Below are 25,967 nucleotides of genomic sequence, written 5' to 3'. Positions count from 1 at the left end.
CTAGACTGAATTTATAGCTTTTAGTGCTATTTAGCTATTAATTGTCAGGGTGCTGTCCTTGCCACGCTGCGCTTTCGTCTAGAGCTTGTTAGTGGCTTCTTTTCACTCTGGCTGTTTGCTGTAGTGCTTATCATCCTACCCAGCTGTGGCTGGCAGCATTTTGATAACAGCCATGGCAATGTGCCTGGGCTGGCCCATGGCCTGGGCTGCAGCTCCAGTGGCAGCTTCAGTTGAAGGGACCTGACCTGTGGATAAGTCCCTGCAGGAGCAGGACAACCTGAAGTGTCTGTGGTTGTGGATAAGAGCATGTTGGAGCAGAAGCATCTGTGGCCATGGATATGTCTATGGCACAGCAGGTACACCCTAGAGAGACTGTGGCCCTTGGATAAGGCTGTGCTGGAGGAGGTGCACCTCAAAGTGACTGTGCATAAGGCCAGGCCACATTAGCTGTACTCTGGAGAGACTGTGGCCCATGAGTAGGTCCACACTGGAGCTGGTCCACCCCTAAGGCACTGGAGTCTCTGGATAAGTCCACACTGGAGCAGAGGCAAGGGTAGGAGTCCAAAGGGACCAGCAATGTCCCTGTTATGGGTACACCTTTAAATTATTATAAGCTATGATCTGAGTTGCATGTGATAGGATTACTGTGGCAGGAACCACTGCCAATGGAGAACAAGCCTTGCAAGAAGTGGGGCTTGTGCAGCAGCGACCTGAGCTGGCTTTGGTGCCCAATAACTCCACACAACACAACAGCTCTCTGGTCCTGAGTGACCACCAGAACAGATGGAGCCTAACATCCTGGACTAAATAATTCAATGGATATTTCACAGGCATTTTATGGACATTTTACAGGGAATGATATCTGTGAAAATATCAAAGGATGGGGAAGAGGAAGGTGACTGATGAGGATAATATGGGACCTAAATAGTAGGGAATACGGTGTGGAGATTGTACTGGCTACGACTGGGAAGGAATTAATTTTCTTCATAGTAGCTTATATGGTGCTATGCTTTGGATTTGTGATGAAAACAGTGTTGATAAAACACTAATGTTTGTACTTCTCATGTGACACAGGGAACACCTGCACTGTCACCATGGAGGAAGGATGAACACTCTCACCCTTGGATAGGTATTTTCCTATGCAAAGTGCACAAGTTACAAGTTAATGAATTGCACGTTATGAAATAGAAAACTTGTGAGTTAGAAACCTCATGACTGATGTGGTGAGTGAATTCGTGACCTAGACTAGTTTGTACAAAGGGGACTGAGCCCTTCTTCACCATGTTTGCTTTCTTTACTAATGAGCTTATAAAATAAAGTTTAATTTTCAAAGTACATTATCCTGTGAATTTGAGAGATCCAAACAGGCCATGACAGATTGAGTAGTCTGTGGCCCTTCTCCCTATTGCCTGTCCAAATATTTTAAAACAGAGGCAAACAGGCAGTGACTAGGTATCTTCCCCTGAAAAGAGATGGGGAAATCCTTCATAACACCCCAGTTCTGCATACATTGTCTACCCCACGTTTTATTTTCCTTTAAGGGCTTTGCCAAAGACCTCTCGTGGCTGCTTTTTTTTTTTCCAGGGAAGTTTTAGTCCACCCTCCTCCAGTCCTTCCCTCTTGTTTCACTCACTGTGGACTGTGGACTTTTACTGTTAATGTGTGTCAGCCTAAGTAATTAAAAGCAATGCACATTTTATCCCAGAAAACTAGAAAGGTTGAAAATGCACTTCTTCCATCACAGAGAAATACGCAAACTCAAATCACAGTCAGCAGGAAAATGAATAAGCTATTTGGTGATACCTTGTGCAACAAAACAGCATCATAAAAATGAAATTATTTAAAGTAGCATTCAAATCATGCAGTCATCATTGATTTAGTTTCCAATTATACAGAGGTAATTGTATTAACAAACTGCCTTATTCAGTTTGGTGGGAAAACAATTGAAAGTTTTAATGTCCTGGCATCTGCAAATAATAAATGATATGATCTATGCACCCAGTCCAACTAGAATTCTAATGCTTGTTTTACCCAGGGCAAACTACAATATCAATATGCCAGAGATGGAAGATACTTTATGACTTTCTGGAGCCAAGACAGTTCTAGAATAAATCCAGAATAGAATAACTGTTCTAGAAATAAATATTGAAATATGCTAATATAGATAAAGGAACTTATTCCAGAATTAATGACCCTGTATATATTACTATTTACAATACAGGCTCAGTTGTGTGAATAGAAATGAATGCATCCTGCATTGCATTGAATATAGTGGGAGGAGTTTTAAAATACTTAAGTTTTGTGAGTTCAACTGCTGAAGCCAGACTACCTCTAAATAAACATTTTACAAAGATTCTAAAAGCATCATGGGCTTTAGAGTCAGAACCCCAAGTTTGATATGCTATTGAACCTCCCACTATCCTACATGTGTTGGAATACAATTATGCCATAGGTGAGCTGACCCAGATCCTGCCTGCCTTTCTTTCCCTTTAAATTCTCCAGCATTCCCAGGAGCCTAGATTTTTCTGAAGTGCACACTATAATTTTTCATGGGTTTTTTTGTTGCCTCTTCCACACCCAAAAGAAATTCCAGAAAGCGTGAAAGTGAGAATAATGCAGAGGTCCCCTTGACTTTCATTTTCTGATGCAAGAGGTAATACAAGTATTGGTAGGATATCTGTTCTATCAAAGTATTTTAGCATACTAAATCTATACAAATAGAACTCTTAACAAAAACTGTCTTTAATCTATGGTTTGTTGATAATTTCTTCTAGGGAATACCTTCCTTATCTTGTAACTTTTCATTCTGTGTGTCCTCTGTTAAAAAAGTGTTTGCTTCACAGGGGAGATTGTATATTATTTACTGTTCTGATTTTCATAGAGAATGGGTCAAGCTGGCTGCTTTACCACCCTTAATTTTTTCTTGGCCTTTTTTTTTTAGATTTTCCTCCTGATTGTCATATGACATGGGAATATAAAACACTGTTTACTCCGTCAGCCTCTTGTCATGCCCCATATATTCTGCTAATGCAGCAGGCAGTTCGTCATTACCAAGTTTAAAACCTAAACAATCTGCTGTCTCTATTCATACTGTTCTGCAGGAGCTGCTCCTGGAGCAGCCACACAGGTTCTGGCCCAGAGTAATGAAGACTGTATCTGAATAGGAAGCAATATCAAAGAATCAGTGTGGTCCTCAGCACTGGACTGGACCACGTGCCTCATTTTTATCTAAATACCTGTTAGAAACATGGGAGGTTTGTCTCAGGGAGTGAGTTTCTGAGAAAACAAAATGTTAGCTTGATTCTCAGAATATGTAAATTCAACCCTGGTTTTTATGTGCTCTAGAGATCTGCTACCAGAGTAATTTTGTGGCTGCTCAGCAGCAGCAGCTAACAAAGCAGTGTTGGTATCTCTGGCAGCCCATGACCTGCTAACCACTTTTTTCTATTTTCTATTTATGAGTAGCTTATTCCAGAAGAAGTTATCCACTATTATAGTTCCCCTTAATTACCCCTAAAGGTTTGGACAAGTTAAACATATGCACATATTTCCAAATAAGCTTGGCCTCCTGCCAATTACTGTTTTTCTGGCTTTTTCAGAATTTTTTCTCATTTATCTTTTTTTGTTTTGACAGTATTGGGGATACAACAGAATATTTTAGGCCTAAATTAAAAATAAAATTACTTAACCTGATGATTTTACAGCTCTTCATGTGGAGTCAAAAATGACATTGCTCTTTTGCATTGCCATATTCTGTGCAAACTCACATCTAGTTGCTAAGGACAGTTTCCCATAATTTTCTTTTCCAGTTCATACTTTTCAAGTTATTTATTCCACTGAAAGTTAGCTGGATTATTTGTACACTATTTATCAATTTGCCTTATTCTGGGTCAAAACTACCACTTTTGGGCACATAATTTCTTTGCACCCCATCTATAATTCTTCATCAGTATCTGCAGATTTTTGAGACGTACAATTGTAAATGTCAGCAGTGTTCTGAAGTTTACTTCATAATCCTGCTGAAAATATTTTTAAAAAAATCCAGTCCTCACCCCTATATCTCTCACAGCCCAAGCATCTCCTCACAGTTCAATGTACTCTGTGTCTTTGCAGCTCTGTATTGAGGTTCCCAGTACATACTGGGGTTTCCAGCATAAGAAGGAGACATTGAAGAAGGAGAAGCCGATGTGGGAGCTGGAGCAGCAGTTTGGTAGTTGGCAGAGAGAGGCAGCTGGGCTGTAAGCAGCCTGAGAGCATCTCAGGGAAATGGCTTGCTGCTGGCAGGGTGTCAGCAGCAGCAGCAGCAGGACAGGAGGAGACACGACAGAACTGCAGATGTGACTGGCACAAGACTGGTGTCAAATGGTCCCAACACGAGCCACCCCAAACGATTGTAATCCTCATTTTTGATTCAGCTGCAGGGCTGATAAGGCTGCCACTGTTAAGAGCTAATTGTGCTCAAAGGAGCTGCCCTGTTTGTTGCTAGAGAGCCTTGGCGCTGGTTCTGCAGCCCTGCGTTACACGGGGGCAGCTGGCAGGGAGCCGGCAATGCTCCGGCACTGCAGCACCAGCGCTGAGCTGGGCACTCAGGGCACGGCTGTCCTCGGCAGCTCACAGCTGGCACAGCAAAGCCAGCTGGAATGCATTTCTCAAATCTTGACAAAATATGCTTTGAAAGCTTTCCAGAAAAATCTACTACATTGCATCTGCTGCCTTCTCATCAGCCATTCCTTTTATAAATCTGTCTGAATGGAGTTTACACTCTGTAGAGTTTACACGGTAAAAAATTTCTAATAAGACCACAGTATTTTTAGACTGTGGCCTTAGAACTTTCCAGATGTTGAGCAAACACTGTGCAATATTTCTAGTAGTACTCACTAGGAACAGAAATTATGCTTAGGAAAGATTGATGCCAAGTACCACTCCTTTTTCTTGTGAAAATTGGTGAGATGTTTTGTTAATTGATGTTTCTCAGCTTTCTACATCTATTGTGGTGATAATTTATGTTGTAATTGCAATAAGTGTATCATGTGTTCCAGAAACTATAGCAGAATGCAGCTACTCTTCCAATGCAGCAAACATAAAGGATTGCCTATATTCATTTGCAGTTTCTTAATCAATTGATTAGAAATCTGATTTTCCATCAAGCTCTCTGTTTGCAAGGTCATAAAGGCTGCTTTTCTTAGCATGCAGTGTGTGTTACATAGCTCACTGACTGTTTCCAAGTGCAACAAGAGCTGGAGGTGTGTTGCTTGATGGAAACAAATCCATTGAACTTGAGTTCAATGAGATTTTGCTTAGGTGAGCTGATAATACCAAGCAAAAAAGGTAGGCCCCTATGATATAAATCAAGATATTGAGGACTTTTGCAAGTCTCATTAGGTTACTGTGCAAACAATGAAAATGAGAACTTTTTGGAATGAGATGGTGCTGCAGTTCACACATATAACTTTTTCTCTGCTAATATAGATCATAAGTTGGCTGTATTAGCTGGTTAGCTTTGATAACCTAAATTGCTGTGAATCTTCCTGATTTCCTTGCAAAATGTGAAGCTGTTTTTAAGGAGAATTGGTGAGAAAACACAGCGCAGTGAATTTCACTAACTTAGGCTGGCTTGTAATGGAAAGGCCTGCAGTTACCCTTAGGCATGAACTTGATTACATGAAGAATAAAAAATACAAAATAAATCACATGCTTTAATTCTAAATTACATTATTTGATGTAATAAGAACTTCCATACCAGATAAAATCTAAATTAGTTGTCTGCCAATAGTAATTCCCAGATGTCTCTGAGGAAATTGCCCTATTCTTCAACCTCCTTTCCCCCCTCTGCAAGTATAATTGATAATTATGTAATAGCCTGACTGTAGGGGAAGTTATTTTCTAACCTCAGGCTGGTGGCTGATTTATGCCCTGAATTGTGAACATTTATATCCATTATGAATTTTTATCAGGTCCAATCTAATTCCCCTCACAAATGTATGAATATGTATGTATAACCTTTTACTGAATCCTGCTAAGCACTTGGCCTCAATGATACTATTTGCCAGCAGGCTTCACAGGCATATTATTTTTTACTTTAAATATAATGCCTTTTACTTTCATTATGACCATCAGTATTTTCTTGGGGAATGTATGAGCAGTAGTGATAACCCCCAATATCCTTTTCCCCAGTAACTGCCTGCTCTGATCAGATCTCAAGCCTCACCTGGATCCTGTGTGCCTGTGCTGGACCAGAAGGTAAAAATCTCCAGCCTGCCAACATTTCCTGCTCCATCCCTCTTAGTCCAGACCTCACCTTTTACATTGTGGGTTGACGACAGGCAGAAGGATGATGCTTGCAGTGAATGAAAAGGTTAAAGTATCTTTAGGACTACAGTCACTCTGCTGCACCATGACTTCCTGAATTTGTGGGGGTCATTACATTTTAATGTCAAGAGAAGAGTTTATTCTGGGGAGAAGAAGTTATTTTGGACTACGGGAAAGACATTAGTTTTGATTTGTGTTGGGTCAGGTCAAAGAGGTGCTTTTGTAAAATACTGGGAAGGGAGGACTTAATCTTGGGGTGGGCTATTACAGCTACATTTTATTGTAGGAAAAGGGTAGATTATGTTTGATGTGGTGGAAATTGGTTATACCTGGTAAAAGAAGGTTAGATTAAGAGTGATTCTGAATAGAAAAGTAAGAACTGTTTTACCTGAAGATGGGATTTCACTGAATGTCTACGTGGGCTGACTACTGCCGTGATAATAGCTGGGTTTTGATTAGAGGCAAAAGAAGATGAAACAGACTATTGGGAAGATCATGCAGAAGCAGCAAGAAAAAACAGTGTTTACCTTTCTCCTCTCAGTCCTGAGACATTATTGGTGGCACCTGCAATGAAAAAAGACAATGAGACCAACTTCAATGGTCCATGCATGAAAAAATACAGGTTTGTGAGTCCTCATAACATACTTTCAATGAGGAACTATTACTGGGCTGGAGAAGTTCATTTATGAAGAACAGGGTTATATGCAAAGCCAAAAGAGACATGTGGGGTGGTTACAACAGACAGCTGGCAGTAACTCCAAACGGTGATCACAGTCAGTATTAAGCATCTGTGGACTTAACCACAAAACTTCAATTTTGGGGTAAATTCTTTAGCTTGGGAGTGAGTGCTGAGATATGGTCTCTTGTTGGTTTACTTAATTATATAATGAACAGCTCTGAAGTTTTTATTTGGATTAAAATTTCCCTGGAACTCAAGTAATTTAGATCTGAGGTTTTGGCTCTAGTCCCTCCCCAGCTTGTACTCAATATAAATTACTCTCCTAGAACCATGACATGTTCAATTTATACTCCATTTTAGATGGCTGAAAAGTGCATACATAATTCTGTGCATGCCACATTTTCTGTAATCTACTGTGATGAATAGACCAAATGACTGAAACTGCTAGCTGATACACTTTATTTTAGTCATGAACCCACACCCAGCCGTAGTTAAAATACCAGGCATCTGAATTATTTTATTTGAATCAATGCCAAATTCAATCTTATGCAAACACAGAAAGGGAGAGGGAAAAGACGTCCCAGTATTAACCCAGTGATTTATGCGTGGGAACGCAAGGCCACAACAAACAGCAACAGGCCAATTGTAACAAGAGGAGTGGCCCACCATGAAAAATCTGACTACTTTTCATTGGAGCTGCTGTGATTGAGGAGTTGGGAACATGGTGATACTTTTACTCATAGATAATGTCCACAAGAAAAGTAGACTCAGGGACCAGGATTCCCCAAATTCCACCTTCTGTCAAAAACATTGGTCAAGCTCAGTGCACTCATCTCCATTCACAATGGGAGGATTTCCATGGTGCAGTACAACAGACGATAACAAATATTACCATTCTGGAGAGAAAAATAGGAAATAGTTATATCACACCTGCTTGAGATAAATATATATTTTTTCATTATCTAATTCCTAATAACTATGTAAAATGAAGAGCTGTGTCCAGAAATAATGAGCCTTGGTGCTGAGTTTGGATCTCCTGGCTCAATCTGACTTGCCCATTAGGACCATGACTTTATGTACAGAGAGGCAAAGTCACCTGAACATTCCTCAGGAGAAAGGAGGACTGTCTAGAATTTTGTCAGCATTAGACATCCCATAGGGATAATGACTTGGAGGATTATTTTATACTCTGAAATATTACTATTTTTCTAAGGGCTCTTTTTACTATGTACCAAGACCATGTTTGCAGAACCAAATTATAGGAAAGGCAGCCAAAACTTTTTAGCTACACCTTCTAATTCCAGCATTCAACTCAACCAAACCAAAGAGGTTTCTGGGTACTGGCCTTGAAAGCTTGTTACTGAAGTTCTCTTTACCCACTGGTGCCCAGAGAAGCTCTGAATGAACTTCCTCTGAAGTTACACATGGAAAGGTTCAACTCCTTACAGTTCTTTAAGCAATTTTCTCCTCAGCCAGAGACCTATCCCCTAATTTGATGCCTCTCAGTGGAAATATTTTTTCTCTCAATTGTCACGCCAAACAGTTGTCCGCTTTGTTAGTTTCTTCACAGAAAGGCACCTGTTCAATTTTAGATACTGTTCAGCCTGTTCCACTTCAGTGGTCTGCACTACTCCTCCGAGAGCCCTGAGCTTTCCACATATTTCAGGCTGCCAGCTCTCTTATGTGCTTTTCCCCAGCAGCCAATTTTGCTTGGAAGCTCTTACGACTGAGCCAGCTTCCATTCCTTCATAAAGGGATACCCTCTTGTTATTGCAATTGAGGAGTTTCATAAGAGGCTTTTAATGTCTCCAGAGTGTTGTTGTGTACAATAAAATCTTGAATTAAGCTTTACCTAACACTTGTTCATGCAATACTCATTTATTGGCAAATTGCATTTGTTTCTGCTGTTGACAGATACTTTTAGGTTTATTTCTAATACCACAATTATATGATCAGATTAATATAGGCTTAAATAAAATGTTATATGCTTAGTTTGAACAGCAGGAGCATTTCCAAGCCTGAATCACTAGTATGTGCACTGCCATCTTGTGTCCTGAAGTTCTAGATAATATAAAAATGCACAGTATATGCAGAGATTTTTACAAAATAGGAGTTAGCTATATGAGTGGAATCCGCAAGGTTGTCAAAAGATGTTTGCAGTAATTTCCTTCTCTTTCTTGTAAAATGTAGAATAGTCATTAAAATAGCAAGTCTGACTGATAACTCTAAATACATCTGTTCTAAGGATCTATTCCTTTTAATTAGTGATTTGTGCATAAACCAGGAAAAAAAGAGGAAAAAAAGAGAAAAAAAAAAAAAAAAGAAAAAGGCTACAGAGAAAATTCTGCTACAGCAAACCCACTCTCTCTTCCCGTAATAAGGTCCAACACAGACTCCAAGATATAGCTCTATTGCAAGACAACCTCTGAGCTGGTGTGGAGCTCCCAGAGCAGTTCTATGCTAAATGCTTCTCTTCTGCCAAAAGGGGGTATGATAGAAAAGAGTGAATATCTTTAGCTGGAATTTCTCCCTTTGGAGCAACCATGGTCCGAACATAACTAGACTATCACTGAGTCTGCTCCAGTGCTCACCAGAGGACTGGGCACCTGGCTGCAGGTGGACCTAAAGTGACATGTACTTACAAAATGAAAAAAGTGAATCTAACATTTCTGTCCCAAAGTGTTTATTCAAAACTGGATTCAAAACACAAAACCAGTGACATTTTGGTAGATGAAATAAGTACTGCATGCTTCTTCTCTAAAAATGATCATTCCTTCATTACCTGCTATTCAAAGAAGCCTTTTAGTATGTTCAGACTTCCAATTGCTTTCACTGTATATAACAGTATTTAGCTATGCCTTTTTGTTATGTTTTTATTAGTTTTAGCTTCTTTCTTTTGTTGTTTAGTATTGCAAATGCATAGGAGTACTCTCAAACAATTTTGAAAATGGCTCTATAAAACCCCAAAGATTTATTCCCTACAGTTGTTGTTGCCTGAAACAAGCACAGGAAGCAAGATAGGGGAAAGGGTGAAAAACCAAACACTAAGCTTAGAGACACCTGGGGCAGGGCAGAAAATAGTAAAAGCCTATCAAGGTAATAGGTGCCAAGGTAAAATGGCAGAGAACATTAGTAGGGGACAGAAGTGCTCCCTGCTTTACCTGCTCAGACATTTGCCTCAGTTAGTGGTTTTCCATGCCACAAATTTTTCTTTCCACCTGTTTGGCATTTCTCAGCCCATGTGCACATACTTGTGTATGCAAACTTACAGTATTATTTGCCACCTCTGAAAGGCAAACACTTGTGGCACCCATTATTGTCTGAGGCAAATGGAACTTCTGTCTCCCAAGGTCATTTTTTTATTCCTTAAATGCATAATATACAATGACACAGAGTTTAAAAAACCTCCCTTTCTTGTGACATGAGCAGTTATAATGACTTGAAAGAGCTTTTGCTTCTGTAACAATACTTTTATAATAGTTTACTGCTTTATGAACTTGTCTTCAAAAAGCAATGTGTGTATTGCAGCCTGGTTGCATAACCTCCTGCTCAGTAACAGGAGAACATTAAAACTGTTTGCACAACACAGTGTTGAAGTAACACAAAAAGCTTATTGAAAAGAGCTTTGTCATTTCAAAATCTGGAATGCTTTGTTAAGAAGATTGTTAATGCTATTTTGTTTACTTTATCTGCCCATAAGACTCCTGCCAGTCTTCTTAGTTTTCTAGTGGAGAGTCATACTTCCTTACTTTATATCCTTTGCTGTGTTATTAGCCAAGAGATTTTCAGATAGAAAAAGGTAATTGGCTACATATGAGGAATGATAAAACAGTAACTCAAATACTGCTAGAAGTTACATAAAATTAGGTAGGAAAGTGTTTTCTGTAATCTCTGCTCTACTGTAACCTTTGATGGGTGTGCATTTACCTCCCTGGTGACTGAATAGCACTGGCTGTAATCGTTACAGGGAAAGCAGAAGAGGGAAAACTACTGCAAACAAAGCAGGTCTGGGAGGAGAACTGATGCCTTTTGTGTCCTCAGCTCCTGGAGATGTTGGCTGATACAGCCTGTGACTGGTCACTCCAAGTCTCTCAAGCACCCCATGCTGCAGCTTTTGAGTGTCTGCCAACAGTTGCCATAATGTGTTAGATTGCATAATGTCCTAGGAATGGATGAAAGTTTGTTGTTTCCATTTCCAGTTTGCTTTCCATTAGCTGGTTCATTTTGTCACTGTGATGCTAGAAGATGCCTATCCATTAGCTGGCCCATTTTGGTAACTACCCACCAGCAGAAGTTGATGGTGGGAGACAAAATATTAGGGATAATTGTAAGTATGTGAATTGAACCTGTCCCCTCTGGATGAGCTACTACATGCTGCAGTACCATGTCTGAGCTGCTGGCTGAATACTAAATATGAACTTTGGAGAAAATGCTAGTTCAAGTTTAGACTTTTACATTCCCATCTAAGAGTGCCCCTGACCACCTAAAGTCACAAATATTAGGGAAAATTGCAACCACTGTGTGCAGCTGGGTCCAGCTAAACCAGCAGTGTCCTTGAGAAATAAAAGAACACTCAGAGAAAGAACAGCATCAGGGAAGGGCAGATAGAGCTGCATTGACTTCAAAGTGTTTATTTATATTTTATCCTATAATTAATATTTCTAAGTTTTTCCAGGGGTACAAAACCTACCATGTCTGTTATTGCAGTCTTTGGCTCTCCTAGCAGAAGTAAACAGATCCCTAGAGCACACACTACATTTCCCAGAGGCCTTGCATGTAATTTATTACTCAAGCATACTTGTCTGAAGAAAAAGGAGCTGTACTGCCGAGCACAAAATAACAGGTCCTGAATTTAAAGTTTCATAGGTTTTTGTTTTATGTTTTAACAAAACTGCCTTTCCTTTAAAGTGTCCATCTGCAGGGCTATAAACATTAGTGACGAAGCCTCTGCTTAGGTTTATTTGCTGTTAGCAAGAGCAGTTGGCCATCTGCTGGGTAAAAGGAAGGCTGGGCTTTGGTGCATTTGGAAGCAAAGGTCACAAAGAGCACCTCCCAGTCCTTTGCCAATGACACATTTAGGCTGTGACAGATCATAAAATGTCTTGTTAATCTACCCTGCTCAGCTTTCCAGATCTCCTTAGATCAGAACTCAAAATCATGAAATTTCAAATGGCCCTCACACAGAAATGCTGTCTATGTAAGATACTTGTCCCCAAATGTAGTAGGTCAAATGAAAAGATGTCACCAGGTCTCAGGGTCCAGCTTCTGCTTCTGTGTTTCAGGATGTGAGATGGGGATGTCTGTGGCCTCTGGGGACTCCAGGACCCCCTACTGGCCCTGAGCTGGAACTTCCTGCAGGGATTTGCAGGGCTGAAGACAAAATTTGCCACAGAGGCACTGATTCAAATCAGCTCATTACAGGCCAGCACTCCAGAAGTCTGAGGGATGCTTGTGCAGCTGACTCCGGAGTCTTGTTCCAACACTTGGTACATTTTGAGGAGTCCTGGAAGCAACATACAAGGAAAGATGGAGTAAGAAATCAAGGGTAAAAAAATCCCCAAATTTGGAAATATTTTCTTTTAAACCCAGTCAAAACATAACTGACTCAAATCTCAAGTAAGATTGACAAGGCAAAAGGTTCAAGTTTGCCTGTTTTAACACAGCCAACATTGCCATACAAGTCAAGTAAGAGCTACGGAAGGCAGGAACACTTGGCAATTCTGGGACACAGAGTATCACCCAGAAAATAAATCTGAGGCAAATAATTTTTCCATTTTAATTTTTAATGGGTTTTAGAAACTGCTTAGAAGCTGTAGTAAAATATATTTAGATACTATAACAAAAGTGCTTAGAAGATACTTTGCTGATATATAAATACACAATTCAGTTGATTACAAAATAATTGCTAAAAAGCTTTCCATAAAAGCCACTGAAGATCCAAAAGCAGTGCTTTCTGCTCTGTGAGTTTTGAGGAGAATTTGAATGATGTACTGAGCACCAAATGAGGAATTTAAACATACTACTGGAGGCATAAGATAGAAATGATTCCTAGCCATTTAAGGAAAAATTCAAACACAGAAGAAAGACTCAAATTAGGGGCTCAAAACCAGTCATTTTAGCTCTGTCTTTTTTCCTATGTACCAGGAGTCACAGTCTCCATTTCAGCTGAAACTTGCTATTCTAATTGGAGTAAAGCAGTTTTAATGCTTTTGGCCCAAGTTGCTTTGTACCAAGATGTCCAAGCAAGTGCTACCATTGTCACAGCAAGATAATTGTCCTGATAAATGTTTCAATTTTCTAACTCTCCCTCTGTTGAATTTATTATTGTGGTTTTATTCTTCCTTCAGTCATGAGGTTGTACTATTTTCCTTAACTGCCCTCTTAAAGCTAGTGCATCCATAGGCCAGGATGGAGTGCTCTAGCAGGGGAGCCAACACTATTATTCCAGAGTCTTGATGTTCCAGCAAGCTTGGGAATGATTGCCCTGAGGTTTCTCACCAAGCTGCTTTCAGCTCACAAGAGCATGAGGAATCACTTAGTACCTCTTTTTATGCCTAGTCATTAGGTATATTTACAGTAGTACTTTCTCCCTCAAAGTCTGGCACTGCTTTCTTTGCCCCTGCTTTCTGTTTTACAACTGTTCCTTTGCCCCTAAACTTCCAGCACTGCAGCGCTGAGGAGCCATGAACACAAGGACAGCTTGTTTTTTCACTTCTCAACACACAAAGAATGTTGTGTTAAAGAGAAAATAAATTCTGGTTTTCTCTCATTTGAAAATGCCTACCTTCTTCAGCGACATCACTGCATGTAATGGAGCAGTAAGCTGGTCCCCTATCAAACAAAGCAAGCAGCAGAGATTAATTATCTCACAAATATTTTGGAGAATCAAGCAGTTCACCCATTTGTGCTGCTCCATTTCCCGTGTTTTCAGCTGAAAGAGCAGGCTGCTGTCTAAATTGATGGCATCCCATTCAGCTGAGACCAGCTTAATCTATTTTGTGTTCTTCAAAAAAGGAGCTGCCTTTGTTGTCCCTTGTATGTGCCACATTTCTCTCCTGAAACAAAGCACTGGAAAATAGCATTGGCTTGACAGTGCCCGAGACTGGAGTCCCCAGGTCTGGCAAGGCGGCAGCACCAGGAGCATTTAAGGTGTCCTGCTGCTGCAAATTCCACAGGATAAGCCGGCGCCAGTCATTAATTGTATATACTTAATTAAACTTCTACAAGGTGAAAATCAAATATGCAGATGAATTCAAATCACATCATTATCAGGAAGAAAACAACATTTTAAAAAGCTAAAATCAACAAATAGCTGATATTTCTAAGGGAGGGAGACAGACAGACAGGCTGCTTGCTAGTGACTCTCACTGTTCTGTCTGCTTCAGCAGTGCTTGCTTACTTATAGGTAATGATGCTTTTTAATGGTTTCTACCCATGAGTGTCCACTTTACTCTTCTCCAGGAGGGTCTCTCTCTCATCACAAAGACAGTTTAGCTGTGTGTGGAGCAGCTGCTGAACTGCTCCAGTTTATGGCCTTGCATATTCAGATAAATTGCCACTCATTTCTCTTAATATACTGCTCTGTAATTTGAAAAATCCTGAAAATCGACCCTTTTCGCCAGCATTCTGATGTTAAAACTGTATTTTAAAAACAACAACAGATTTGCATCTGAGCAGAAATGTTGCTTTTCCTCATTCAAATATTCTGTTCAGCTGTCTTTGACTGCCCCAGCCTAAACTAGAGTCGAATCAACATTTGTTTTGTTTCACATAATAACAGAATCAGCTAAATTTGTTAAAACTTCCATGATTTACTACCTCATCTCATTCTTCAGAATTCAGTCTGCCTCCTCCTTTTGTTCTTTCAATCTCAGAAGTGACAGAACGGAACAACTTAGATCCAATTCCAAGGAATAGGAGAATAAGTTATGGAAGCTTCATGCTTTTGCCCCAAACAAAATACAAATGGCCTAGTACTGGCATAATGATAATTTAGCTGCCTGTAAACCATTAAATCACTACTTTTCTGCTGTGGTTGGCCACCAGTGCAACACCACATGGTGGATGATGCTCACTAGCTTGTGTTTAAGTTCCCTGTTCACAGCTCTATGACTCTGGCTCCTCTTTCGCTGACTGCAATTCCTCCTCCCCATTTCTCCATCCCTTGAGTGACAGGAGAGATACAAAAGAAACATGGTACAAGGCAACAGAACATGGTATGTTCATGGCACTGGCAGTCTCCTGCTAAAGCTTTCTGTGGCAAGCTCAAAAAAGCCATTTCTAAATGTTCAGTTTGCCTCCATTATCTTGCCATGTAATTGCTTAGGGTGCTCAGTCCCCTCTTGGCACAGAACATGAAGAAACCATTAATACCTAATACCACCTTGTGTGTTTGTCCACACTCTGCTACACTCTCACCTAATCTGTTCTCATTATCTTTTCATGTATTCCTCAATGTCTTCATTCTGAAGTGTGTCCTTCAAAATGAATTTTATTAGTCCCCTACATTTCTTTAGTACATATGGGAGAGCACCTCTGCTTTGGCAGTCCAGAGGGAATTTGAGCCAAATTAGTAGAAATTAGGGGAAACTTTGGGGGAACAGACTAAGAAGGAACTGAATATCACCCAGGGCTGAAAAAAGATATAAATTCAGGGCATGGGAGAAAGTGGCTATTTGGGAAAGCATATCTTAAAGTACTTTAGTGCATAAAGTGCAAATCTGCAGAACATCAGGACTCAGCCAAACCATTTCCCCATCAGACCTTGAATGACAGTGATAGTCTCCACTCTTATCTGTGCGTTAAAAGATTATGCATCTGATTTATAAAAAGGATATGGGTGCCTGCATATATCAGAACAAATGCAGATGCCTCAGAGTAAACTACCTTCCATTTTAACAAAGCACCTGGAAATTCAGCTGTTTAATAAAATTCCCTCTTACTAAGTTGTATAATTTTGACTTGCCATTAGTCACTACTTTTACAGGACAATTTTACTATTGTGTGGGAGATAATTATCAAGTAATATGATATGATACAAGAATTATTGAGACAGGCTTAATCTAAGGAGTAAATGCTTTATTCTGTTTTGACATCTAGTTCCCTCAAGATCATGAAACGTATTGTTTTAAGCAAGCAAAAAGACATTGTTTCACATGAAAATGATCAAACCAATGGCACTATGTGAAGGGAGCCCTAGAAGTAGAATCAAACACCTCAGGTGTGTTTTGTTCATTTTAAAGAGTCACATAATTATTTGTCAGCTTCCATTTGGGAAGTTTTTGCATTGTCTGTTCAAACACTCTGCCTGTCCCAAATACGATGTTTACATGATTATGTTGCTCAGCTGTGTGTCTGATGTTGCATACCTCGGTATTCCCTAGAGCATACTTAGGGAATTGTCTTAATATGTATTAAACACTAAAACAAAATGTTCTATCTCTTTAAACACCGAGCATTTGCAATAGCTGATTTGTTTCTTAAGATGCTTGGCTATCTGATCCAGGAAAGGGTTTTTGTGAGTCAGCTACAACAGTTAAGTGTTAGAGTTTTAACTATGTCAAACATTTCTGCCAAGTTATCTGATAAATGTCCCTATCCCAGCAGTAAAGAACACTGTAATAAGATTCAAGAACTGCACAAATACACTAGGCTTTTCATCAACACCTTTTTCATATTTTAATTAAGGAAGTAAAAATTCAACTGACTTAAACTGCATCCAAGTACAATCAGCCCTCTTCATACCCTTGTATTTAGCCTCCTCCTGAGATGCTGTTCGCACCCAGAAATTGTGGTGCTCTTGTCATTACCTATAATCTTCTCAAAAGGATATACAAGGATTGAGTTTCTATGTAAAACACAAGCAACATTCTCTTTCACAATACAGTTTATATGTTATATATCCTTAGGAGTAACAATAGTTAATAGAACCAATATGTCTAGGGACATGAACAAGAAAAATACAGAATTAAGCAAATGTCATTATTACACAATTTCTTCTTTCTCCTCTAGATTCTGAGAAACTGCAGCATATTGGGAGAAATTTGATGTAAATTTTAGTGCATCAAATTACATAATTAGACTGGATAATTTAGCAAAATGCTGTAATATAATCTATTTTCCAGTATGGAGAACTGAGAATAGTCATGAGATAATGTCACCAAGATAAAATGCAGGTGTACAGGAATTGCAACAGGCAGGAAAGTGAAGAGTCAAATAGTTTCTACAAAGCTCACTTGTCATGCTGGGCAGCTACATTTAACTTTAACTGACAGCTCTCTTAAAAAAGGGGAAGTGGAGCAAATCTTGGGGCAGTAAAAAAGTGTGCACTTGATCTCCTTTGAGATGCACTTTGAAAGCTAACTGTAAATGTCAAATTTTGCTTAATTTCACTGACCAAGCCATGCGAGGACATATGTGGTAACAATATTTGGTTTTACAGAATTGACTCAAAAAGCAAATATGAAAGCTTTTTCTCTTGACAAGTTTTTGACATACACTGTGGAAGAGTTGAAACTGGGCAGATTTTTACATCTCTATGCAGAGTTTTCTGTGAAGCTTGTCTTATTTCCCTTAGTTTTTTGGATGCAGCAGGACTGTCATTACAGTAGAACAAAGAAGATTAAATCAGTCCACTGTGCACCTGCAAAGTATGTACATTGATAAACACACCTACCACTAGTGACACCTACCAGTGACAGAGCACAACTGGTGGGACTACCAGAAGTAGTCAGAAGAAACAGAGATGCATCTCATTCAGTTTGCAGAGGCAAACAGCTTTGCTGGCTTTGAACAGAGGGATGCACAAACATATCCCTGCATACAGCTAATAAATTAGAAAGTATTTTCCTTCCATGCAAAATTGGTATACAGGAAATTCAGGCCTAGAGTTACTAAGTACAGCGATAGTAAAAATATATCACTAATACCTCTGCTTTGGAGCACCAGTGGAAGGCTTAGTGAAGTCACAGCAGTTTCACTGAGGAGACTATAAGCATTTTTAAATATACTATGGACAATGACTTAGTATTTGATTCTCAGGGATCACCCCTTGTATAGATACAGACTTACTTTTAAGTTCTAGCATTTCTAAGCTTTCAGATCATCTTGTTGACTGAAAGCTGAAATAGTTGAGCTCTTCTTACACTTTCTCTCTTTAACAGGATGAGAGCTGACCACCATGTACAAAAACATCTGCATTTTTTTGATGTTTAAAGAGAGACCATACTGTTTAAAGAGAACGTACACTAACCTTTTCTATATAAAAAGAAGTCAGCTTCTGGTTGGATATTCCTAATTTAGAGGTTTCATTCATGGTCCATGCTCTCTCTTATCAATTTTTCTCTATTATCACTCCTATCCTTGTGTAACCTTTCAAATCCAGGCTGATCCTTGCCAATGACTTGTGGTCCTGCCAGCTTCTCCATAGCTTTAAGCTCTGAAACCTGGGCCTTTCTTCTTCTGTGGCCAACAACCAAGGCTAACAAGCTGAGCTCATAGTGCTGTAAGCTGGTAGTGGATGGATGGATGGATTGATGGATGAATGCAGTGCTTTTTCCCAGGGACTCTGCTGATGTTATAAAAGTGACACAAAGCTAAGTAGGCCTCAGAGAAATTGCCTACTTCAGGAAAACTTCTTGGCCAATTCTGTATCAACAAAGCTCCTTCCAGAGCATGAATTACTTGCTGTTGAATGACATGTTCATTAATGCGTGTAGGCTTGTTTTTTGTTTCCATCTGGTGAAAAAATGACTAATCCAGAGGTTATTTCAAGGGCTTATGCCTTTTTCCCCCTTTTATTGCCTCAACAGCCTCTTCTGAGTCCATGATTCAGCTGTGGATGTCCCACACCCATCCTAAACCTAGGGCAGCCAAAGCCCCACCTCTTCTGTAGGCGGTGTCTTTTTGTACAGGGTAGAGAACAAAAAGGTGTTCTAATACATTAGATAATTAGATAATAAATCAATCACATCTTAATAGTGGTTGAACGGGAGGAAGCAAGAACATCTGGAACACGCCTTATTCAACAGGTGTTTCCTTCTGTATAAACCTTGGAAGCAGCACCATGAAATTAAGAGTCTTGAAAAAATTAATTTCTACTTTTTCATTTTTCTAGAAAGCAAAGGCTTCTTTATGTCTATTTTCTTAAAGCCCAGTATTATGATAATATTCTGTTGCCTTCAGAAGCAGTTTCATTTTAAAGTTGTGTCACTTTAAAATGAAAATTAAACAAAAAGAATGCCACAACTTTTTCTGCTATTTAGTCAGTAAAGGAATAGCACAGACATGTACTGCAGCACTGCGCTTCCTGCCAGGACTGGGAACTTTCTCATGTTTCAATAAAAATTCTTTGAAATATTTCAAAAATTTTACTACAGTTTAGGTTGAACACTGTACTTTACCTTCTCTCCCAGATGTATGTACACTTGCTGCTTCCCATCAATTAGTATTTTGCATCTGATACAAATGTTTGTCCTGAGAGCATGTTCCCACCATGGTCTCCCATGGGACCACTGCATACTGGAACTCTGAGACACCTAATTATGAGATCTCTCTGAAAGTTTACAGTACTTTGGCAACTTTAATTTGTATTACACTGTAAACTGGCTTTAAAACTGTTTCTTGAAAATGCCAATGTGCAGAATTCTGGAAATGCAGGCCTTTGATGACATGAGCTGGCATCTCACCTATGCTTACAGATGCACTCGGTTTTGTGGGAAGGACAGCTCATGGAATGGTAAAGGCTACTGGTATGGCTCAACAACAATTAGAATACTTCCAACTACTGCATTGTAGATCTGCTGGTATTTTTACTGATATAAGTTCTCTCTGGTGTCACAACATACTACTTTCAAAATATTGTTCCCTAAGTTTTCTTCTCAGCACTACTTATCAGAATGAATTATATAGTTAAATTAGACAGAATTTTTAAAAACATGCCAGTGGTTGACTTTGGGCAAATGAGAAACAGTGACTTCACAATCTGGCAGCACATGTTACTGCTGTGTTTTATGAAGATTGCCATCCTTCCAAGGTAAGCAGGGATTGCATGCAGTGCGCTGGCAGGAGCTTAGCATTCTTATTGTAAGAAAAGATCCCTCTTGAACAAAAATGAGGCGTGACTCAGCTATTCCTCTGCTCTGCAAAAGACAAGGCTCTCAATAGTTTCCAAATCATACCACTATGTCTCTAGCATTGCCAGTTAAATCTTCATTCACACACATACTTAAAAACTAATTTGGAACCTTTTTGAGAAATGAATTATGAGGCGGTGACAAGTATTACTTATCAGATTCTAGCTGAGGTCAATTTTTTACTGTGAAACCCTACAATTGCGATCAAATAAATGACCAATGGGCTCATTATTGTTCCTTATGAGTGACTGTGATACAAGGAAACATTCTAGGAAAATCTGAAGCCTACTACAGGGGATTTAGTATCTCTTTGGCAGCATTCAGCAATGTGGAAAGTTTTAGGTAACCGTGACTGAAAGTCCCCCCAGCTATATCCAGAACTTCAGTAAACAAAGTGAATGGAAATTCAGTCGAGACCCATGCTTGTTCCCTACAGACAGCTAAATGTGGATATGCATGAGTTAATCCAGAAACTTGTATACAAATTGTTCACAGGGGGAAAATTTAACTCCATAACCAAACTATCAAACTGCCACAACAGCTGTTTGTGTTCCTCTAATACGAGAAACCTAACTTAAGGTTGAGATCCCATTGTAACTAGAGCAATCACTGCCCCAGGAAAACTGCAGACTGTTTTCTAGACAAAGTACACAAAGGGCATAAAATCAATTAACAATGGTGAGAATAAAAGCAAAACAAACATTAATAACACCTGGGTGGCTTTTATGAACTCCTTCTCATCAGTAGGCATTACCGGAGTTGGTTCTACATTGTCACACAGTCCATGGTGTATTTCAGACCAGTCTCTCTAGGGAGAGCTTGGTTTATGTATGGGGAGCTACGACTCAAAGAAGCACCAATATTGCATGTGAGGTAAGGAACTGAGCCCAAGTCTCATAGCTTGTGCAGTGCATACTGCTCCCTGCAGAACTTCCTGCTTAGTTAATGGAAAGGTACCATGGTGAAGTGTCATGGTAGAAACAGGTCTCTAAAAGAGGTTTGAAACAGGGTACGAGTTTTATCCATTTTCACAGGATTTTATTCACATGTGTAACAAGCATCTAAGAAATGAATAAGACAACACTGATAGAAAAGTCATCACATAGATCCCAGCAATCCACTTCAGGACTTCCAAAAAGCTGGTCAGTGCCATTCAGTGGCAAAAGCAGATCATGAAAGTAGGTCCCATGTGACGACTGAGTAGGCTTCAACGGTGTGAGATACTTCATGTCACAGATGAAGAGTTGGAATTAATCTGAGCAGGTCATCTAGCCCATCACCTTGCCCTGAGCAGAACTGCTCATAATGGTATGTCTGATAGATGTATGTTGTCTGCTCTTAACTCTGTCTAATGAAGGTGACTTTATTCTCTACTTAGGCAGACTACAACAGTTTTTCATTTTCACTGCCATTAGAAAGTAGTCTAATGCTAATACTGAAGTTATATCTTGCAGTTTGAGCTCATTACTTCTCACCAACCTAGCTAGGACATGAAGGGCAGATTGATTGCTTCCTTTCACTCCATAGCAGTCTTTAACATATTTGAAGACAGATAACCCGTCTTCCTTAGTCTTTTGTAAAGGACTCTGTTTGTTAAGCTTTTTTTTCATTCCCTGATGAAAAAAAATTTTCTTCTCATCTATTCTACTTTAATATGTTTCCAGTTTTCACACCTGAGGTTGGCATGAAATCTGTATCTCCCCTTAAATGCCAGTTCCTCTCCCTCTTCAAAGTGATGCTACAAAGTGAATGCCAGATGTTCCCACAGGGCCCAAATAGGGTCAGGATTGTCAGTTTTGGCAAGGACCGGCCCACTGATGGCTATCCCAGCTACAGAAGGGGATGCATTCCCAGCAGTCGGTCAGCATTCATTCCGTGGTGCGGGTTTACTGCGGGAGCAGATCACCGGGACCTGGATCCTCCCTTCCAGGACAGCCGGGCAGAGAAAGGCACCGGGCTCGGCAGCCCTGCGCTCACCAGGGCCTTGTGTCCCTATCAACAGCGGTGACAAAATCTGCAACACCCGTAGGATTATCTGCCACCTCACCGACCTATTTCTTAAGTAACCCGCCTATGCTATTGCCATTAATTAGCATTTCATCATTAACTTAGGCAATCCTCATCTCTAAAGGACACCTTTGTGTTCTCTCAAGTTTGTTCAGCGACCCAGAGGGGCTGTAATTACAGCACCGGAGGAGGGGAATCTTTGATAAACGCCTTTTCTCTCTCTCTCTCTCTCTCTGTGGTTTGCTCACCGAGCCCAGCGCTGCCGAGGCAGGAGGCTCCGGCAGGACGCGGGGACGCGGCCGGGCCGTGCCGGGGAACGGGAGCGAGCGGCCGCGGGGCGCGGGGGGCGGGCGGTGCCGCCGGGCCCGCGCGGGGAGCGCCGGGCGGCGCCTTCCGCCCGCGCGCCCTCTCACCCGGCGGCGGTCGCGGCACAACGCGGAAGCGATGGCGGCCGCGGCCGGGGAGGCAGCGGGAGGCGGCGGCGGCTCCCCGTCCTCCGCCCGGCGGCGGCTGCGCATCATCTCCGGGCACCTGCGGGGCTCGCCGCGGGCCCCGGGGCGGGGAGCGCTCTCCCCGAGCCCCTGCAAGGCGCAGGGCGGCTCCGCCGGGCCGGCCTCCGGCTCCATCCCGAAGAAGCGGTGGGTGCGGGCGGGGGTCCCCGCGGGCCGCACCGGCGGGGCCGGGCCGGGCGGTCTCCCGGAGCGCGGGGCCGGGGTCGGGGCCGCCCGCTCTCTGACAGCTCTCTCCTGCCGGCCGGGGACGGGCGCGGGCCGGCGGGGCCGGGGGAGGCCCCGTGTGGGCTCTGCGGGAGGAGCGGGGCTCCGGCGGGCCGGGAGGGAGCGGCGGGGAGAGGGGGAGGCAGATCCGAGGCGCGAGTGATGCGCCAAAGCCATTCACCGCTCTGGGGACTAGAGGAAACCGAAAGAAGGCGGTGTTCAGCCTCTTACCTGTTTCTGTAGTAAGTGGGATGATGTTAAAACGGAAAGTCGTTCATGGTCAACTCAATCACATCTTTAGATGTGGTGGAGAAATTCTGTTCTTGTAAAATACTTTGAGGCTGCTCTAATGCAGCACATGTGAAGAGCAAGGTCTGTGTCTGGTCTGTCAGTCCTACCCTGCTCACAGAAACCTTCAGCTGATGTGAATACTGGCAGAATGTGCTCATACATTATGGTCTAACAAAAGTTTATTAGAGATGAATAATTTTAGAGCTATGAGCTACTTTTTCTGGTTCTTTTCTGGCTGCCTGTAGTAGTGAGGAATAAGATCACATGACACCAAGGAAAAATAAACAATCAAATTCTCTAGTTCAGAGTTGTTTCACTGGCTCTTGGATTTGTTTTTCTGTTTTTTTTTTAAAAAAAATGCTATAGTTATACTATGTAGTTCCGTGTAACTTATTATCATTAGTCCCCCTTTCTGCTGGAGTGGGCTAATTTTACTTTTATGACTTTCTTTTACTGCTCCCCCTTTCTCAGATGTGGATTTTCTATATGTCTGATGGCTTGCTGTCTTATAAGAGCATTTTAAGGCTTAGATTGTAGACAATCTCCTGTTCTCTCTTGAGCTGTGGACAGGAACTAGTTTGTCAGTGCATGGGGGCAGCCCAGAGGCAGACTGGACAAGTAATGAGTAGAAGAGCTATTCCTCCTTTGAGGAAAATCCATTCAGCCCATGCTTTGCTCTCAGCCTTTTCCAAAAGAGAGCAAGGAACAGCCTGGATTCTCGTAACAGGCAATTTGTGGCCTATGGTCACAAGCTGAACTTGCCTGCTTTGGGAGGACTGGGATGTCATGCACATGAAGTCAGATGTGAACAACTTTGAAAGCTTTTAGGTCTCATTGATGGGAATTTGATGCTTGTGCAGGATATGTATCACTGGGACAAATGGGTTGTTCTGAAGTTGTTGCCTTCCATATCAAGTTTTTGTTTGGTGTGAATCTGGGAAGAAATCACTGTTTCTGAAAAAATACCAGTTTAGCTAATTTTCAGGGATTTATTTTAAACGGATTACTATGTAATTTCTGCAGCCAGTTATTGCATCTGTGAAAAGCAGGAGAAACAAATTTTTCTGAAGATGCCTGTGACCTGAAAGACAGCTTCTTTCTCTGTGGAAACACAGGCTTGGGAACTTAACAGGATACAGGAACTTAACACCTGTACTTCTACAAATTACTGATGTTGCTCTCCCTTATTAGGATTTGCTATAGGATTGTATTTTTACTCTGATAAATTAATCTGGACTCAGAATAAAAATTTGCTGTGGGGGTGTAAGGGAGCTTCTGGAAAGCTTAGCTTTTTCTTCATCAGAGGTACAACTTTCTTGCTGTACTTAGAGCCCAGCCTTTTTGTATGTGTAGAAACAAGGAAAACTTAAAGGGAGCTTTATCTCTGTCTTAAGTTTCTGTCTGAACGTCTGAGATATAGCTGAAACACACCTAAGATGCTGCATGTGAAAATTCTGATACCTCAGTATAGCTAGGGTGTGAGGATCTTGGTTGAGCTCATGTTTGAGGATAATAGCCAGGTTTTGCAGTGATGGAGGAGAAAGTTCTGTTGCCTACACTGATTTGGAGGGGGCAAGTGATGAATGCCTGAGTCGTGTTCTAGTGACTCCCAGCTAATCTGGACCTCATTTTTATTTGTGAAGGCTGAGAAAGTTATGGGAAAAATCAGTAACAATAACTGACCTAGAGACAGTGTATGCCTTTTATTGGTAATATTAGGGCAATCCAAAGCTGGATGCTGTTTTCTTGTAGTCTGTTAATGTTGATTCAGCTCTTCTGCCTCTTTTGAACTGTTGCTATGGGCAAAAATACTTAAGCAAAAGTTTTGTTCTGTACACCAGTTGCATCTTTCCTATAGTGTTTGAAGTAGCAGCAAAGCTATAGACACTACTTTAGCAGATTTGGATGCACTCTCCTTGTGTTGCATTTCTTCTGCAAGTAAATGGCTTTCTTTGGTGAAAAAACCCTTTGTAGTACTTTAGGTCTGTGGTCACAGAATTTTTTTTCTGGCTGCTTTTCTAACAGTCAGTAGACAGTGGTCTCTTGAAACATGGCTTTCTTGTTGATGGTTCAGCGACCAAACTGTTAAAGATCTTATCCAGACATTATTTCTCACCAGCAAGGGGTGGATGGAGAGTACATGGTATTGACTGAAGGTCTGTGGGTCTCATCCAGTTATTTTTTGCAAATAAAAATGCCTTAAAGACTGAGCATTGCATTTGCATATTGATGTGTTTAATGATTGTAATACACTTTCTACTTTTTCAAGTTATAGTTATTGAGATGGGAAAATTCCTCAAAAGACAAGCAACTATCTATTTGTCTGAGTATCCTCTTGAGGGAAATCTTAGGTACTGTAAGAGTAGATAGATGTTACTTCTCAGTGGCGTTCCTGGCTTGAATGTAATATTTTAATTGAGTGTTGAAGTGACAGATGGAATCATAGTTACACAATGTGTGTTGAAGCCTTAAGAGGATGATAGGCACGCTGAAAAAGTTGGTAAATCAATTGAGGTGCAAAATAATTCTTCCTTGAATTTACTTTTCCCATCCTTTTATGTTACGCTGTCGACTTTTGTTGACTGGTAAGCTCACTTTGCTGGTGAGACTTGAGTTAAAAACTTACTTAATCTTCACAATAACTGTGTGTACATGAAGTCTTCAACTTATACTGCTTTGGAAGCAGTCAGGTGCTACAACTTCCTAGAACAGTTGTACCAGAAAAACTGCTAGGTGTGCTAGAAAGTAAGAGTGCCTCAGATATGGGGCATGCATTGGTGCTGATCTCACCAGTATAGCTTGTATAGTATAACTTAAACTTTCAATAATTTG

General features: G+C 40.8%; 1 protein-coding gene and 1 long non-coding RNA gene across 5 annotated transcripts in view; both read left to right on the top strand.

Annotated features, from left to right (window-relative positions):
• The window catches only part of AGPS (alkylglycerone phosphate synthase), a 75,311-nt gene that overhangs the window by 276 nt on the left and 49,068 nt on the right, over positions 1 to 25,967 (top strand). Inside the window, exons 1-2 of one of the 4 annotated variants that reach the window (XM_086898028.1) lie at positions 22,541 to 22,603; positions 22,694 to 22,766. The exons of 1 other annotated variant lie outside the window; for it this stretch is intronic. In XM_086898028.1, coding sequence (XP_086754154.1) covers positions 22,573 to 22,603; positions 22,694 to 22,766 — 104 coding nt within the window. In that variant the 5' untranslated portion in view covers positions 22,541 to 22,572. Of the gene's footprint in view, positions 1 to 22,522; positions 22,767 to 25,967 lie in introns of those variants that run through there. 2 more of the 4 variants (XM_086898026.1, XM_086898027.1) reach the window with 2 other exon arrangements.
• LOC111932049 (uncharacterized) lies at positions 1,135 to 6,930 on the top strand. Its single transcript, XR_015289344.1, has 3 exons — positions 1,135 to 1,223; positions 6,175 to 6,240; positions 6,851 to 6,930. It is a non-coding gene; the product is annotated as an uncharacterized LOC111932049 (long non-coding RNA).

The sequence above is a fragment of the Cyanistes caeruleus genome, chromosome 7 (assembly GCF_971803275.1).
Source record: "Cyanistes caeruleus chromosome 7, bCyaCae1.hap1.1, whole genome shotgun sequence".
Taxonomy (NCBI): Eukaryota; Metazoa; Chordata; class Aves; order Passeriformes; family Paridae; genus Cyanistes; species Cyanistes caeruleus.
The sequence above is the reverse complement of the archived record's forward strand: the minus strand, read 5'-3'. Positions and strand labels throughout refer to the sequence as shown.